This window comes from Squalius cephalus, assembly GCF_949319135.1.
Source record: "Squalius cephalus genome assembly, chromosome: 9".
NCBI lineage: Eukaryota > Metazoa > Chordata > Actinopteri > Cypriniformes > Leuciscidae > Squalius > Squalius cephalus.
The window spans coordinates 22618946-22637655 of NC_137130.1; the positions used below are offsets into that span (position 1 = coordinate 22618946).

Below are 18710 nucleotides of genomic sequence, written 5' to 3' on the forward strand. Positions count from 1 at the left end.
ATTACTACACAATAACGGTTATTTAAAAAAACAAAAACATTTAATTCCTGAAATATCAGGGAATATTCAGATGTTTATAGTAAATCTAAATTTTTCATTCAACTTTACATTCAACATTCAACTTACATACAACTTTACAAAATTACATTCAACTATATTTTATTGCTAGAAATTTGCTGTTAGTGAGTGCAATTTCTATTTAACGATTTTTAAAACTCCTCAAATTCATTAGCCAAAAGTTGTAGGAACCCATTTCTAAGTTATAAGCCACTAATGATAATATGCACTTTTTTTCCTGTTCCAAAACCAAAGCTGTCTACTTGGATGTGGACTTTTTCCGAAAGGAAGGCAGCATCTAAGATATCTTGTTTTGAACCTATTCTAAAGCAGAAACACATTTATGATTTTGCAACGAGGGCTATACCAGAGTGCATTGTGACAAGCTCAGGGATGAGAAATATCAGCTATAAATATACTCTACGGTTCAAAAGTTTGGGGTAAGATTTTGTTGTTGTTGTTGAAAGAAATCAATATTTTATTCAACAAGGATGCAATAATTTAATTAGAAGTACAAAAAAATGATATTTTAAATAAATGTTATTCTTTCCACAACTGTTTTCAACATTGATGATGATAATTAATGTTTCTTGAGCATCAAATTAGCATATAAGAATGATCTGCGTGAGCTGAAGGATCATGTGGCACTGAAGACTTGAATAATGATGCTAAAATTTCAGCTTCAGGATTTAAAAATGCATTCAATTAGATAAGTTAAATTGTTATATTTCACAGTATTACTGTTTTACTGTGTTTTTGATCAAATAGACTTCTTGCTAAAATAGGATAAATTCTTACCAACCCCAAACTTTTGAACTGTATTGTACTTATTTTCAGTACTGAAACTGATCATTTTAATAGTTCCGTCTAATTAATAATCCCCTATCTTACCCATTGTCAGTGTCTGCTGTGTATTTCTTGTATTTATCACCCAAACAACAATTAGGGCTGTCAAACGATTAATCGCGATTAATCGCATCCAAAATAAAAGTTTGTTTTTACATAATATATGTGTGTGTACGGTGTATAATTATTTTCTATATATAAATACACACACATGCATGTATATATTTAAGAAATATTTGCATGTATATACTGTGTATATATATTTATATTATATATAATTTATATTATATATAAATATTTTATATATAAATAACACATTGTTCTTAAATATATATGTATGTGTGTGTATTTATATATAGAAAATAATTATACTCCATACACACACATATATTATGTAAACTCAAACTTTTATTTTGGATGCGATTAATCGCGATTAATCGTTTGACAGCCCTAAACAACATGTTAACTTCAAACCAAAGTTCGCCAGCCATTTTTATTAACACCCTCTTACCGTAAGAACAACTCTTATCTGCTTAAATACCAGAAACTCTAAAACTGTTTGTCAAGTTTGCATGCCAGTATTAGATTTATCAGCAATAAAAACTGAGTTATGGTATCATAAATTTAGCCTATTCAGCTGAAATCACGCAAAAATAGCAGTTTTCAGATACCAATTAATGCACAAGCATGTTAGATTTGTCTGAAGAGCTGTTGATTTGAAATCAATTGCATTTCATTAGGAAGCTGCCTTGGAAGGTTGCTGCCTATGTAGACAGTGCACTGCAAGGAACCTTACTTGGTTTTGGAACAGAGCTAATTTATGTGAAACTCACTGGTCTAAAATTCCCCCTCAGGGAGTTTTAGAGGTTTAGAATGTGGTCATGATGAGGCTGAAACTACAAACATGAAACTAGGATAGATCTGATTAACTTAAATCTCCAAAGAAATCTTAATGTTATACTATCACATAATGAATTCTTGCCTGCAAAAGCGAGTCTGTCCTAACTAAATCAAATCCAGTAAAACAAGAGCCTTGAAATATTGATATAGAAGCTGATTGTTTCTTTAGGATTTATGCGAGCTCTGTAGGTCATAAAGAATCGGAAACGTGGCCCATATCACGGGTCATCAGGGAGTCATCTGATTCATGGGAAATTCATGCTGAGAAAGCTTTTTTGCTCAATACCAGAGGATTCAGGAGGTTTGATTGTTGCTGAAGATTGATTTTGCAAGTACTGTGTCCCTTTGGTACTGTGAAGAGGACCTAATTTATTTGTATCTCTGAAAAAATGACTAGAATATATTACTTTGCCAGTGAGATTTTATTCTAAAATCATAAAAAGAGGTCTTCTGAGATCTAGTATTATGTTTCCTCCAGAACTTCTGCAGAAATACTTTCTAAACCTTTGCAGTGCAAAGTGAAATGTAGACGATTCAAAGTGTCACATTGCATAAAAAGAGAAGTGCTGACGTCAGTCCCTGGCACACTCAAACAAACAGGTTACATAACATGTTTACTAACCTATGCGTCTTCCCTCACAGACTACGACCAGCCAGGCCATCTTCCGGCTGCAGTCCGGCGTATGTCAGCTCTTCAGAGACACGCTCATCAACAAGGGCTTTGTGGAGATTCAGACCCCCAAGATCATCTCTGGTACGGCCATCTCCAAGTTCACTTCATCTCTCTCCTTTTTTTATCATCTCTTTGAATAATTTTGGAGAGTCAGAGGAAGTCAACATTGGCCTAAACATGGTAGAGGAGCCATCAATGGTCTTACCTGTAATTATAGCCTTAAAACAATTAAACAATTATAAGAACTAAGGTAGATTTTCATAAGGACAAGTACAAGTTCAAATCAAGAGCCATGTGTAAAATGTGTTCTCATGATGACTGAAAAGCCTGGCCTTCAGATATTCTAAGAGATGACAGACGAAATCATCAGGAGTAGGAAATAAACTATTTCAATATAAGAAAATGTTAAGCAAAGTTAGCTTGACTTCACGTGGCACTTTGAATTTGAACATTCTGTCAAACTGCTAAGGTTCCAGGTGCTTAAATAATATAAAATAAATCATATTATGTAAGCAAGTAATTGTTAACTAGGCTATTATTATTTATTGCCGTTATATATCAACCTACTTTGCATGTGTGGATGATAGCACAAAAGACCATTTTGCAAAAATAAATAAATAAGCAAATAAATAAACCTCACCGCTAAAACGGTTCTCATCAACTTTCCCCACATCTGAAACCACTTTTCTGAAATATTGTTCAGCAAAATGCCACATTATGGCATATACTGCATATTAGACGTGGTTTGGATTCCATTTTGTCTTTTAGATCAGTACAAAATGAAAATTCGCTCTCTCTGTTTTCTACATGCAGGTTTGGATCTATAGTGAACGATTCATCCATTCATGTTTTTTTGATCTCGTAATTTTTAATCATAATATCTTAACTCAATCTTCTGGTGAAACAACAGACTTCTCTCTGGTGACCTAACTTCTCCAATCATTCAGTGTTGTTCTTCAGTCCCACACCTTTCTTACAATCGACTGCAAGCTTGCATTCATATCTCCCTTCATTCAGTCATCAACCGATGGATAGAAACAAGTCCCTGCACTACATTTTTTTTTAATCTAATGTACCACACAATACGGAAGAAAAGATCTGCCGCTACTTTATTACATCGTGGCTTTAACCTCACAGAGCATCTGAGATGTCATAAGGCGAACAGGCTTGTCTCCGTGTTCACACTGGAGTATCTGTATTCATGACGGCAGGGACAGAGTAGTACAGGTTTTATCTCTGTCCTCACACACCGAGCCTTCTGAATGATTTCCTGCTCATAGTGTCCAACTTAGTTTATTGTTCTTTCTCTGCACCTTCAGTCTCTAAAAATTTCAATTTCAAGGATTGATACTTTTTCATTTTCTGAGGTAAAAAAAGTTTGGGACACTGTCAAAACACTGGCTGAAGAAAAAGTGGTGTTTATTAAGGAGATATGCCTCCAGTCACTGATAGGGTGCCATCATGTTAGCACTCTTGAAATGGTGGGCACAACCGAGTGCTATGGGATCTGCTGGGATTCATGAGCACAGCTGTCTTTTTGAAGAGTTCAGGGCCTGTTTCATTTGACTTGACTCTCAAGGCGGTGCAAATTGATTGCTTTCTCAGCTCTTAAAAGCACAGTTCACCCAAAAATAAAAAAATATCTCATATAATATGTTACAAAAGGTTTCCATTTCAGATCAATGCTGACCTTTTGAACTTTCTATTCACCAAAGAACCCATATATATATATATATATATGTATATGTATATATATATGTATATGTATATATATGTATATGTATGTATATGTGTATGTTTGTGTGTGTGTGTGTGTGTGTGTTTACAGGATACTGTCCTTAGATGCTGAAAGTCTAGTGTAAAAATGATGGTGCTCAACTACTTCAGCAGTCTCTTAAATACGCTTCTTTTTTAGTCCACCAATGATTTCAAAGTCTATGTATTACGTCAGCAAAGGTCTCGGTGTCACAACACTTTCCCTCAACAAACCCCCCTGTTGTGTTTGTGTGGTTTTCGCTGTTAAGGAAAACAGTTGCTTTCATTTCCTCTGCACCCCGACCGGCCAATCAGAACACATCTTTGTGACGCATTTCGAATTTAAACTTTGCCGCCTTTGGTGTGATCTGCCACCATCACCATCAACATCGTGTTCTTTCAGCAAAACCGCATGACATCCGGTGTGCACACACCCAACTGTACCCTAAAGAACATCATGCTCTTATTTACTATGAGTGCCATGAGAATTATCAGCTCACATTTGTGGACAAAATGTTACACGTGACTATAGTTCAAATATTTTTTGTGTGTTTTTTTAACAGCTGCCAGTGAGGGTGGCGCAAATGTCTTCACTGTCTCCTACTTCAAAACCAGTGCGTACCTGGCCCAGTCCCCTCAGCTCTACAAGCAAATGTGCATTTGTGCTGACTTTGACAAAGTCTTCTGTGTCGGACCAGGTAAAGCATAACAATACACCCTCCTGTCTCTTTAATCTCCCTCTATTTGCTGTTTCCATCTTTAGGTCATCTTTAAAGTGGACAGTAAGAATGAACTGAACCTCCAGAGACAATCTCATTGATGGTTGCCTATAAAGTATTTGGCCACTTATTTGTAGAGGTCACCTTCACCAGTATCTCCTCCCTGCCAGTATGCAGATCAGGACATACTGCAGGATAAATAGACGGATTGCGCTCTTGGTGCTTTTGGCGGGCACAGAAATCCCTCACTGAATAGAGCAAGAATATCAAACACTTTTAGCAGAGCCTTAGGGTATAGACTTCAGAAAAATACAGCTCATCAGGGACCTCTACTGATGGGAAGTCACATTGTAGAAACTGCATAAGTGCTTTTTTTGTATACCTGACCTGGGAATATTCAAAACAAGTGCATTAGTCTGATTTTATGGCAAGAATATTTTGATTATTGATGATCTTGTTTTTTGACACGAAAATTTGAACAGCTGCATTTTACAAATGTAACTGCTACTAATATTGCTCGGCAGTTTTATTTTAGTATTATTTAAATACTATTATAGTTTAATTTTAGTAATTTTGTTTTTTTATCTTTTCTATTTATTTTTAGCACAGTAAGTACTTCAACTTAAAATTATTTTATTTCAGTTAGTCGTCAAGGCAGCATTTCTAATTTAGTTTCTTATAGATTTTCATATTAGTATTTATGTTTTGTTTTATTTCAGTTATTTCAAAACTTTTTAATAGTTTAGATTTTTGTTAACTATAACAACACTGCAACAAAGGTGCATGTTTGCATGATAAGATTTTTTTTTTGTCTGCTGGAAACAATCAGAAATCATGTTCCACTCAAGTTTGCCCAGTGTTTTAAATGAAATACTAAGGTTACTGTGAATGTGAATCTCACAGTTGTCTGTGTTTCTTCTAGTGTTCAGGGCTGAGGATTCCAACACTCATCGCCATCTGACGGAGTTTGTGGGTCTGGATATTGAAATGACTTTCAATTACCATTACCATGAGGTCATTGACTCCATTACTGACACCATGGTTCAGATCTTTAAAGGACTTCGTGACCGGTAAGGGACGTGACTCCTTCAACATCCCCTTAAGTTCTCAAAAGTTTTAGTCCTATTTCCTTTTATGAAGAATCAAATCACATGAGAATAATGTCACATGAATTTCACTTGAAATTCATTATAAGTGATGTCATTTATTCATGTGAAAGGGCAAACACGTTCATGTGGTTTATAATAACAAGGATATACACTGCCATCTAGTGGTCAGACTATTATTTATAAATATATTACTTTATAACTGAAGTATTTTACTGTCATTGTGTGGCAAATGTTACATACAATTGGAAAACCTAAGGAGTCTCTATATGTGGAATGCATGAATATTTTATCCGGTAATCACAAACAACCTGACCGGCACTAAGAAAAGTAACATTTGCCTACTAATGGTTTACATTTGAAAGACTTTGAGAGACGCTTTTCAATTAAATCTTGGGCCTACATTTCATGCTGGTCTCCGTTCTAGCTATGCATTCTCTTTTAATGGTGTGTCTGTGATGTGGATGCACTGCAGGTTCCAGACAGAGATCCAGACCGTGAACAAGCAGTACCCCAGTGAGCCGTTCAAGTTCCTGGAGCCCACGCTGAGACTGGAGTATATGGAGGGAGTGGCCATGCTCAGAGCCGCCGGGGTGGAAATGGGCGATGAAGAAGATTTGAGGTCAGTGTGGCTTTCTTTCATAGAATTTCCCATATTGCACACACAGGGAGTCTGTAGCAGATTTTATAATCAACATTTTTTCTTCCTCAGCACACCGAACGAAAAGCTGCTTGGTCGTCTTGTGAAGGAAAAGGTAAAAAGACATAAGTGATATATACTTCTGATCAAATGTTTGGGGTCGAAGGTTTTTTGAATGTTTTTGAAGGAAATGTCTCAGCACGGGTGCATTTATTTGATCTAAAATGCAGAAAAAACTTGTGATATTGATATTCAGATTTTTTCTTTTCATAGATTTAGTAATTTTCAGCATCATTACTCCACACTTCAATGTCACATGACCAGGGCTTGATATTAACTTGTTTGCTTGCCAGCCACAGTGGCTAGTGGTTTTTCAAAGTTACTAGCCACTCAGAATTTTCACTGCCACAATTTTGACATTGATACCATGGGGAATAACTCCCATATAGATATTTTTAATATGATCTCATAATTTGGCAGCAGGTATATTAGGCTGCTGTCAATTTAAGACCTGACGCATGGATCCATTATTCTGTTACACATGAGTTTTCCTTCTCAACTGTTTACAGTAGGGAACTAACTATTTGATCCCCTGCTGATTTTGTAAGTTCGCCCACTTACAAAAGAATAAAGGGTCTATAATTTTAATGGTAGGTTTATTTTAACGGATAGAGACAGAAAATCAACCAAAAAATCCAGAAAAACACATTATATAAAGGTTGTAAATTGATTAGCATTTGATCGAGTGAAATAAGTATTTGATCCCCTACCAACCAGCAAGATTTCTGCCTCCCACAGATTATGTGCCCATGTGGAACACAGATTAGTCCTGTCACTTTAAGAAAGTACTCCTAATATCCCAATGTCAGTGGACACCTGTCCACAGAATCTGTATCTTCCATTTCAACTACTCCACCTCCATGGGCACGACCAAAGAGCTGTCAAAGGACATCAGGGATAATACTGTAGACCTGCATAAGGCTGGAATGGGCTACAAGACCATCAGCAAGGAGCTGGGTGAGGAGGAGACAACTGTTGGTGCCATTATTCGGAAATGGAAGAAATACTAAATGAAAAATCAATCGCTCTCGGTCTGGAGCTCCATGCATCCAGAAACATTTTTTGTCAATGTTGAAAACAGTTGTGCTGCTTAATATTTTTGTGGAAACTGTGATACTTTTTTTCTGGATTCAGTCATTTGAAACAGAGTTTTGTATATCAAAATTTGTTATAAAAATACACAATTTAATGCATCCTTGTGAAAGAAAAGTATTAATTTTTTAAATAAAAAAATCTTACTGACCCCAAACCTTTGAACGGCAGTATATTTGAAATGGAAATGGTAAAAAAAAAAAAAAAAAAAGATTTTCCCTGAATTAAGAAATAAGAGCAGACAATATTATACATACTATAGAACCCCAAGCTCCCTCTTTAGTCCACCCAGATTATGAAACTGAGAAAAATGTGTCATTCTGAAGTCTGTTTGACATGTTTCTTTACTGCTTACGTAAGGTCAGAGAGAGTGGAAAATGGCCTTTTAAAACAACATTTTCAATTTTTTTAGCTCCAGACATTTTGAAATCTAGACTTCGGGTACAAAATGTAATTCTACAAACGTATACGTGGAATATGGCCCATTTAAATGAAACACACCTTTGTGTTTATTTTAGTATGACACCGACTTCTACGTTCTGGACAAATACCCCTTGGCAGTAAGGCCATTCTACACCATGCCTGACCCCAACGACCCGGTAAGTGTTTTAAAGCCTTGTGAATCTAAATACATAGCTTTTTATTCACAGACTATGTGGTTCATAACAAACCCCACATGTTCTTCCTGCAGAAATACTCCAACTCATATGATATGTTCATGAGAGGAGAGGAGATCCTGTCTGGAGCTCAGAGAGTCCACGATGCTCAGCTGCTCACTGAAAGGGCAATGCACCACAGCATCGGTAACTCAACAGCTGTGTTACAAAACCTACTAGAGTTTGGTGTTAACACATGTTGCTAAGCTAAAAAAACAAAATGCACAAAAACATCTAAATGTTGGTTGACCATAATGCATTTGAATTTCAACACTCTTCAGTATTTCATCTGCTTACTTTTTTTTAAGGTGACCTTGTTACAGTGTAATTATAGATTTAAGTACTGAGCAATGTTAATTAACTACATGTTCTTAGGGTTTAGGGTTTAGATCAGGGTGTGGTTTAGGGTTAGTTTCATGTAGTTATGCGTAATTTATAGTACATGTAACAAGGACAGTGTAAATCTTTATGGTAAATACTGACTACTCTAATGTCTGTTTTGTTGTAGATGACAAATTTTTTTGCTCTTTGTTACAGACCTGGAGAAGATCAAGGCCTACATTGACTCGTTCCGTTATGGAGCTCCTCCTCATGCTGGCGGTGGCATAGGTGACACATTTTTTTTTACTATCATGTATTTACTATCATGTAAATTGTCGAATTGAACAGTCTAGTTACACTACTTTACTATATATTACTATTATTCAGCAAGGATGCATTAAATTGATCAAAAGGGGACAGGAAAGACTTTTACATGGTTTCAAAATCATTTTATTTCAAATATATGCTCTTTCAAACTTCTTATTCATCAACGAATCTTGAGAAAAATGTATCATGGTTTTCACAAAATTAAGCAGCTCAACTGTTCTCAACATTGATAATAAGAAATATTTCTTGAGCAGCAAATCAGCATATAAGAATGATTTCTGAAGGTTCATGTGATTGATTTAGCTTTGCCAACACAGGAATATATTACATTTTAAAATATATTCAGATAGAAAATCATTTTAAATTGTGAAAATATTTCACATTAATACAGCTTTTACTGAATTTTTGATCAAATCAGTGCAGCCTTGGTGAGCATAAAAGACTTCTTATAAAAATGTAAAAGAATTCTTACAGACCCCAATCTTTTGAATTGTAGTGTATAGTTTCTAAAACAGTTTTAGTGTTTTAAAAATATCTCTGGCACAAGTGCATGATGTTAAATGTATGCCATCTCTTAGGTCTGGAGAGAGTGACCATGCTTTATCTCGGCCTACACAACGTACGTCAGACCTCCATGTTCCCCCGTGACCCCAAACGCCTGACCCCATAAAGATTAAAGTAGCCGGTCGGCCTCTCGTCTCCCATCCTGCCTGAAACGGTACAAGCTCTCGGTCACCCAGCCATCAGGGATCTGGACGTGCCAGGATGGGGAATTGCCATGATTATTAACCCACAAAAATTAAGCCACTTTTATAATACTTCTCACCAGATACAGAAGGATGTTAGATACATCTAATATACTAAAATCATTGAAGGGAATCGGTGTTAACTGTTAAATGATGCAGATGGTATTGTGACATGCAGATGTTGTTATTAAAATCATACTGTACATGTAGGTTTTTTTTCTACTGATCTATGTTCCTGACACACCAAGTTTTTGAAAATTCTAAAAAATAAATTAAACAGCACATGCACAATCAATGAACTAAATAGTATGTTTTTGAGTGTTTTTCTTCTGAATTTTTGACTCTAAATGTTGGAATTTTTTTTTTTTTTTTTTCGGAGCAAAAAAAAAGCGCATTAATGAATGTTTCAAGTGAACAAATCATAAGCACTTCCTATATGGTTCCCCAAACATTGACAGTCAATATTACATCACTTCCTGCTTTGTAACGCCAGTGTAGACCTTTAGGGATAGTTCATCAAAAACAAAAAAAAAAACCTATGTGACTTTATTTTTTTCTGTGGAACATAAATCAAGAAATGCTGGTAACCATTGCTGGTTTTGGTTACCATTGACTTATGACATTAAAAAAAAAAAAAACCTTGGGGACAATTAAGTTTATATATATTTACTATTACTGGTTTTATTCATATATTATTATTTTTCATATGATATTAGTTAAATTTTTTAATTTAAATTTGTCTTTTTTAAATTTGTTTTAATTTTTTATATTTCAGTTTTTATTTACTTTCAGTTAGTAGTAACTACTTATTTCATATATATATATAGAGAGAGAGAGAAATTTCAGCTTTACTTCAATTACTGTTTTTGAATAGTTTTAGTTAATGGTAAATAACCCTGCTCAGAGAAGTCAAACAGGTTAGGATTGGAAGTAAATTCAATTTAAAACTATGTAAAAATGTTAATTTTTGGGTGAACTATCCCTTTAACAATGTGGTCCACAGTCTTCATTTCAGTTACTTTATGCCAGTGGACCACCTTCAAACATCTACTTTTCCTGCATTCCCAATAGTCTTCATCATACAATACACTACTGTTTCTCTTCATTTTATTTCCCTTCAGGTTGTAGGCTAAATATTGATAATACAATAATCAAATCACAGTGGAGCTGTTTTAGTACACACTCAGGCTCTTCAAAATGCAAATTAACAGGTGAACCGTTACAAAAATAAAGTGCTTATTATAAATAAAGTGACAATTTTGTAAAAGTATGAGCAACCTCTGTAGTCTGTAGAGCAACATATATTACACAACACAAAATACTTCTAATAACAGTCAGTAGTGTTGAGGGTGATATTTGAGATTCGTGTGATTGAAAAAGTCAAGATAAGCTCAAAGAAAGATCAGTCTCTGAAACAGAAACGCTCGAATGCGTGTGTGCGTTTACTCAGAGCTCCCTGTGATGTGCAGGAGGAAGATAAAGATCTGGACGATATCAACGTAGAGGGAAAGAGCCCCGAAGACATATTCCTCAGGGCTGATGGCGTTCGCTCGGTTTCCAATGAGCAACTGAGTGTGGTAGGCCAAAAACTAGAAAAAGAGAAGTCATCAGTTCGTATTCTCTTGTGTAAATGTACTAAATTGCAACTTCTTCATTACAAATGTCACATGGGTTCTGTTTCATTTTTAACAACTGGCAACAACATAAAATCCTGTTTCGTAAACTCACCAAGGTAAAGACTATTGCTCCACAAGCACCATACAGCATGTGCAGCCAGGGCACCTGAGACATCGATGGTATAGGTATATTATCAGAGAACAGGTATATTACAGGTTATTTATTCATTAGATGGGATATAGGCCTGACTTCGCAAAGACAAGTTTTGTAAGTATGTGTAATGTATGCAAAATATGTAGCTGTTACACTGTTTTGAAAGAAGAACTTTAACCCTTAAAGCAGTGGTTCTCAAAATTTTGGATCCCAAAGCCCCCCCCCATTGTAGAAAACAATATTCAAAGGCCCCCTCGCCTGAGTTCAAAATTTATTTTAATCTATGGGAACTCCTAGTTTCTGTAAATTCAAAAAGTAGCCTAACCAAATAATCGTAATTAAAATAATAAAATTTCAGGTATCCAGAAGTTTCAGGATCTGAATGTTCTCCAGGGCTCCCTTTTACCAAGGATTTTACATGACGACTCGTCATTCATGATTTACTGGATAATGATTTTTAAAACATATTTTTTAAAGAACTGGCACACTGATATTTCCCAAAGTATTTAATGAAGTGCAACGTTTCGACCCCAAGCGGTCTTCATCAGGCCTCGAAACAATGCAATTTATGGGAGCAGAAATATCAGTGTGCCGGTTCTTTTGATCGAGCACCTGCTTAAGTGATGTTTGGATGCGCGCATACTACTTTGAATTCAAAAATGTTTTTAACTCAATTTCTACCTGATAAAATACTTAAGAGCTTGGATAACTGGTCAAATTTATATTAATTATAAAAATTCCCATGGAGTTTTAAGATTTGGATTAATTTGCATTAATTTACACATATATTAATGACACTTTTATAATTAGGCTACCTCATATATCCAGGTTTTTTTGTGGGAGCTCTGGTTCTTCAAAGACATAAAACAGTTGTTGAGAAGGAAAATTAAAATAAGAAATATCCTGGTTATCTTTAATCATTTTAAGTCATCTTGAGGCCCCCCGGAAAGTTTTCTGAGGCCCTTTATGGGCCCTGGCCCGCTGGTTGAGAACCACTTCCTCAAAAGGACAATTTACATATTCTGACAGGAAAGAACTTCAATTTCTGTACCTCCACACAATGCTATGTCTTCAGAACACTTGGAAGACAAAAAGAAAGTCTAAAGATAATTTGTTACCTGTTGTTTTGTGGCAAGAGAGTAACAATTCTTGACATTCTACTCTATTGTTTCATAGAAATAATAGCAGCATTTGGTTTTGAAATTACATTTTGAGTAAATGATTTTTCACTATTTTGGGATGAACTATCACTTTAAATGTCATGGTTATAATTGTGCAACTGTGTTGTTTAAACATTTATTTACAGTGCCACCCATTGTAAATGCATTACTGCAATGTGTTGGTTTTTAACAAACTGAGGGGCGAGTCAAGATCATTTTCTGTGGTAACACACAGCATGCCACAAATGTAGGCATTGAAATAACATTATTACATTAAGAATATTCTTTTAAACCAGTGGTTCTCAACCACCCCATTGTCCAACATAATTTCCGAAGGCCCCTATTTCTTCCAGTATTCTTCTGTTGTAATTATGACAAAGCCGCTTGTTTTAAAAACGTTTTCTATTAGCAGAAACTAGGAGCCAATATATTAAATTAATTAACTACAATTCATGTAGTGTTTTTAAGAAGTTCTGTCAAGTTACCTTTTTTTATATAGCGTTTTATACAATACACATTGTTTCAAAGCATGCTTTACAGTGATAAACATAAAAATAATGATCAAACAGAACTTAATTCTGCTATAAAGTAGCTCTGAAAAAGACAAGTGTCATTTTTCAGCTCACATCAGTTCAGCGTTCATGCGATTCCTAAAGTTCATCAATTATGAAATGAGTTTTCAGCTATAAGCTGCTCTACAGAAGACAATAGTGTAGTTATTCAATTTGAGTCAGTTCAATGTTGATTCAAATCAGTTCAATAACAGTGTTGATGTTGCAAAAATCGTCAATTATGAAATTAAGTCAATTCAGCAATAAAGCAGCCCTGTAGAAAACAGTGATGTCACCATCCACCTCAATTCAGTTCAACTTTTGTTCTCAACAAATTAAACACTGCCTTTGGCAAAAAATATAAACTCTTCTAAAGACAATCTGTGAAATCCATTACTGTACACTGAAGAGCTTTATGTCAGGGAATAGTGCCAATTGTAATGTGCTTTGTGATTGGACACTGTCCGATCCAGATCGGGTCCTTCTTCTGCAGCCGATCTACGGATATTAAGATAATATTAAGTGTCCCCAACTAAGCAAGCCAAAGGCGACTGTGGCAAGAAACCCAAACTCCATCAGGTGACAGATATGGAGAAAAAAAACCTTAGGAGAAACCAGGCTCAGTCAGGGGGCCAGTTCTCCTCTGGCCAAAGCTGTATGTTCTTTAATTTAAGAACTTCCCTTAGAAGTTTGCTGAATCCCCCTGGTTGAGAACCACTGCTTTAAACGGCAACATCATTTACAATGACTGAAAGTGTAAACCTTGCCATAACTGTCTCACTTACATACTGATAGGAGAGTACAATGGATGTGATAATGCCAGTCACCAGGACAACCACACAAAGAGCACAGAGAAGACCCGTACAGGAGGTGAAGTCAACCTGTTCAAACACACACACACACACACACACACACACAAAAAAGAGACTTCACTACAACTTGACAGCATGGCTTGATTGAAAAACCTCAGTAGTCACAAATTGTAAAAGTTGTAGGAATAGAAATGAGATAAAAAAAATAAAAAATAAAGATTTCATTAATAAATTTGAAAAAAGAAAATATTACACATGTATATCTACTGTATGAACCGCAGCAAAAATCTATCCATTAAAAAACAGGGCACATAAAAAAACCTGGTTTTGTCTCAAGCAAGCATGAGACATTTACCAGTGAGCCATGAATGTTTAAAAAGAAACAGACGATCATTGTAATCAAATACAATGGGGTTATTTTACACGGCCAACAAAGTGGCATTCACTGCCGGCCAGTCGATCAGAGCCAGTCTTACCTTGGTCTGAAAACAGAAGACTGTGACGATCACACACACCATTGCTGTGATCCCCAGGGCCAGAAACACTGCTTTAGTGTCAAAATAACTGTACATAATGCCAGACGGAAAAAAAAAAAATTAGAGCTTATCTGATGTTTAAAACTAACCACATGCAGTTTGTGAAACTCTAATCGAACCTTGATATTGTTCCTGTCATGTAAGACAATGCAAGGGTCTGTGGAGGACAGAAAACATGTTTCGTCAATAATAATGTAGATGTCTAAGAAAGCATAGGGAAATGAAATCATCACTTACAAAAATGAACAGGAGTATTAAATTCCATGGATGACGTCTCCTAAAAACAGAGGCAGGGTTTCCATGATTAAATAGATGTTCTGGCACTCATAATGTAAAAATGATCAAGAAATGACTAAACTCACCTCGGCCCCTCACAGCAAACCAGCATAAGGTAAGTAACAAGATACACAGGGCTGTGAAAAACATTCCACTGTTACTTCAATATAATATTCATTTAAAAGTTTGGGGTCAGTGTGTTTAAAACAAAAAGAAATCAATACTTTTATTCAGCAAGGAAATATTAAATTGATCAAAAAAGGACAGTAAAGACATTTCTAATGTTAAAAAAGATTTTTATTTCAAATAAATGTTCTTATTTTTGAACTTTCTATTCATCAAAGAATCCTGGATAAAAATATATCAGTTTCCCCAAAAAATATTAAGCAGCACAACTGTTTTGAACATTGATAATAATAAGAAATGTTTCTTGAGCACCAAATCAGCATATTATAATATTTCTGAAGGATCATGTAACACTGAAGACTGGAGTAATGATGCTGTAAAGTCAGCTTTACCATCACTGGAATATTAAAATTGAAAACACTCATATTAAATTGTAATAATATTTGACAATATTACTGTTTTTACTGTATTTTTGATCAAATAAATGCAGCCTTGGTTAGCACAAGAGAAATCTTTCAAAAATACTGACCTCAAACTTTTGTGTATGATATTTGTTTTTGTCATTTATTTTTTAGATACATAGACATGACAGTAAAATAACTCACAATGATGCCCAATAAATGGCAGGGTTTTGGACCACAAAAAGACGCACAGGCTCACTGTAAGATGAGGAATGTATGCAAACACACCCATTTCATTCCACTAGTATGCATAATGAATGAAATTCACACAGCTGTTCATAAAAATTCAGTTGTTGTGTGGATTTGTTGTACTCACACAAACGCGAACACTGCAATGATTGAAGTAGTCATAAACAGCTGGGCGGCTAAAATAAGGTAAACCTGGTACAAAAGTGCACACATATCAGTTTTTCTACATGAAGCCATTGCTTATTTTGTGGCATTTATAGATTGTTGTATTTATAAATCTGTAGTTCAAGTTTCGGACAAATAGTTTCAATACCTTTCTAATGAAAGCGTGGCGAACACTCATGCTATCCCATATGCCAGTCGATGAGATGCCCTCTGCATCTCCTACAACAAAACAAAGAACACACACACACACACACACACACACACACACACACACACACACACACACACACACACACACACACACACACACACACACACACACACACACACACAACATATCTAATGATAAACATACATGGTGTGGCCCAAAATCTTTCCAATTTTAAGACACATAGGTCACATTTAAAAATGTTCTGAACCAGATATATGCCATTCAGATTTAAAAAAAAGCAGATTGTATTCAAAGCAGACTGATGCATCTTGAGAGAGAGAGAGATAAAGAGAATATGAGTATGTAAAAACTAAATAGTACAAAGGTTGTCTGCCCTATGCAACAGGTTGCTGGAATGAAACTTGAATTTTACAAACGAAACACATACAGTATAGAAGTAATAGATTTATGCAATAGGATTCACACAAGAACTTTTATTCGAATCTTACTTAGGTTGGAGGAAAATATTGCTGGTGTTATAAAGGATGGCATTGCTGAAGGGGAGTATCCAGGTCCCTGCCACAGCCCTGTCTGGGGGTGTATGCCTGGCTGTCCCGGGCCCGTGTACACTGCTGGCTGGGCTGGATATCCATAGGGAGGGTATGGATAGTTTCCATGCTGCTGTGGGCCATAAGGCTGCTGTCTTGACTCTTCGTAACTTGGAGGGGGGTCTGACTTAGACATTGTGATATCCCTGAAACCCAAGACAATAATGATCTCTCTCTCTCTCTCTCTCTCTCTCTCTCTCTCTCTCTCTCTCTCTCTCTCTCTCTCTCTCTCTCTCTCTCTCTCTCCATTTACACACGTATACATACAGACTAACATATATCGAAATATCCAATGCAGTCCAAGAAGTTCCATAGTTAGCCTGCGTAAATAATACATTATTTACACTTTATTTTTCACTTAAAAGTTTTTTAAATCACAAAAGTTATCTGTTCTTAACTGTTTAGCCAGTGTGACGTTAACATAGTCGTAATAATTGTAAATAAATGTAGTAATATTTGGCTTACCACGTTAGCTGTCACCTCACCAACGGGTCTGCAGACAGAGAGAAGTCGTTCGGCTCTACGTAAATAACGCAGCGGGTTATCTTGTGAAGAGCGCGAGGTGCACATTGGAGCGTTCTGATTGGCTGGAACTAAGCAACGCAACTCGGAGGAATTGTTGCGCCGTCTCCAGTTTCCAGGGTACTGTCCTCGCTGGACTGTGTTCAGTATCTATTTACCGACTTAAGTCTTGTCATCATCTTACCAAAATACCGTATTGTGTGACCACTGTTTAGATTCTGAAAAAAAAAAAAATATATGAACAGTTCATTCTTTTTTTCTTTTCTTTTTCTGATGACCTGAAAAGATTATCTTCACATAACCACATTGCCTTATTCTTAAAACTTTGCGTTCATCAAGTTCAGAAGGATTTGTTTACTGTAATCATTATTGTAATGATCATCATTAGTTAATGATCTTGTAGTAGCCTAAGACTTATCTAACAACAGACGGCGCTAAAACATAAGCTGTTCATTTGGACACTCATGCTCATGTGAATGATCTATTTATTAGGCTTTCAAGAATAGGCTACTTGAAAAAAATAAATAAAAAAAAGCAAGAAAGAAATATACGATCCAAGTTTGCAAATACCTCATTGACTTACACTGTCAGACTTTCTCCCATTCAGATAGCAATGAGACATATTTTGGTCCCCATGAGGAAAACAGCTTAAATCTTTTTTCTTTTTCTTTTCTTTTTTTTTTTTTTGTATGTAAAAATGCAGAGAGTTGTCTGTGATGGGTAGAAGGTTAGGGCTATAGGGTTAGTGTAAAGGGATAGAATATACAGTTTGTACAATATAAAAATCATTATATATGGAAAGTCCCCATAAAAAAATGAAAATGCAACAGTGTGTCTGTGTGTGTGTGTGTGTGTGTGTGTGTGTGCATGTGTTTGTGTGTGTTTATATTTTATTAATTGCAAGCAATGATTTATCTACTTTAGGAAATGCAATTTCCATTTTTTTGTAATCCCTGGCTGCATGGCTCTAAATTATGTGGGCAGCAAAGATAAAATATAATAGATCAGATTGAGATATATTTTAGATAAGGAAATAAAATCCAATAGATTAGATTAGATACGTTATGTCTTAATGCTCATTGTTTGAAGCATGACATTTTCTTGATAGTAAATTAAAAAAAAGGAAGAAAAATTATTTTCAGCAAGCCGTGGGTTAAAGAAATTATGAAAATTTATGAGTGTATTCAGTGTAACCTCTATCCATCCTTCTTATAATTCTGCATTGGCATGAAAGAGTCTGAAATGCCCCGCAGAGGACCTGCTTATCAGAGCCCTGCAGGAGTCAGAAATAGCCTCTATTCACACCTGGTGTACATGAGAAACCCCCTTTTTTTTGTCAGTTTACTGGACACAGCATCAAGATTGAGCATTTATTTGCACATCATTCATCATAATGCTTCTGATACTGCAATGCATCTGATACTGGTATCAGTGTGATGGTTATTTCCCCATGAGTTTTTGAAAGGAACAGTTACAAAAACTGCA

At 35.6% G+C, this 18710-nt stretch overlaps 2 protein-coding genes across 3 annotated transcripts in view; one reads left to right on the plus strand and one right to left on the minus strand.

The window, feature by feature from the left end:
- dars1 (aspartyl-tRNA synthetase 1) overlaps positions 1–10202 on the plus strand; it is a 29505-nt gene extending 19303 nt beyond the window's left edge. The window contains exons 10-18 of the mRNA XM_079880450.1: positions 2446–2557; positions 4795–4929; positions 5873–6020; positions 6532–6678; positions 6769–6811; positions 8367–8447; positions 8540–8651; positions 9042–9113; positions 9731–10202. Coding sequence (XP_079736576.1) covers positions 2446–2557; positions 4795–4929; positions 5873–6020; positions 6532–6678; positions 6769–6811; positions 8367–8447; positions 8540–8651; positions 9042–9113; positions 9731–9822 — 942 coding nt within the window. The 3' untranslated portion in view covers positions 9823–10202. The remainder of the gene's footprint in view (positions 1–2445; positions 2558–4794; positions 4930–5872; positions 6021–6531; positions 6679–6768; positions 6812–8366; positions 8448–8539; positions 8652–9041; positions 9114–9730) is intronic.
- Positions 10203–10682: 480 nt separating this feature from the next.
- Positions 10683–17331, minus strand: LOC307164884 (protein lifeguard 3). Of its 2 annotated transcripts, XM_079882092.1 has the most exons (12): positions 17169–17331; positions 16605–16849; positions 16093–16163; positions 15907–15971; positions 15735–15788; positions 15090–15140; positions 14965–15004; positions 14847–14884; positions 14668–14755; positions 14165–14260; positions 11627–11680; positions 10683–11487 (listed from the first exon to the last, which is right to left on the minus strand). In XM_079882092.1, exons 2-12 carry the CDS (start codon positions 16837–16839, stop codon positions 11341–11343), a joined length of 939 nt encoding a protein of 312 aa, XP_079738218.1. In that variant the 5' UTR covers positions 16840–16849; positions 17169–17331; the 3' UTR covers positions 10683–11340. The 2 variants fall into 2 exon arrangements, with proteins under 2 accessions (XP_079738218.1, XP_079738219.1); XM_079882093.1 differs by lacking the exon at positions 15735–15788 and having other exon boundaries at positions 10737–11487.
- Positions 17332–18710: the final 1379 nt, after the last annotated feature.

Bases quoted from the DNA above. Each gene is read 5' to 3' on its own strand.
- LOC307164884 (XM_079882092.1), bottom strand. From the start codon at position 16,839: ATGTCTAAGTCAGACCCCCCTCCAAGTTACGAAGAGTCAAGACAGCAG. The intron at 15,972-16,092 runs GTATTGAAACTA...CTTTTGTACCAG, and splicing joins GCCACGCTTTCATTAGAAAG to GTTTACCTTATTTTAGCCGC. The intron at 14,261-14,667 runs GTAAGACTGGCT...GTGTTTGAACAG, and splicing joins TCTTCTGTTTTCAGACCAAG to GTTGACTTCACCTCCTGTAC.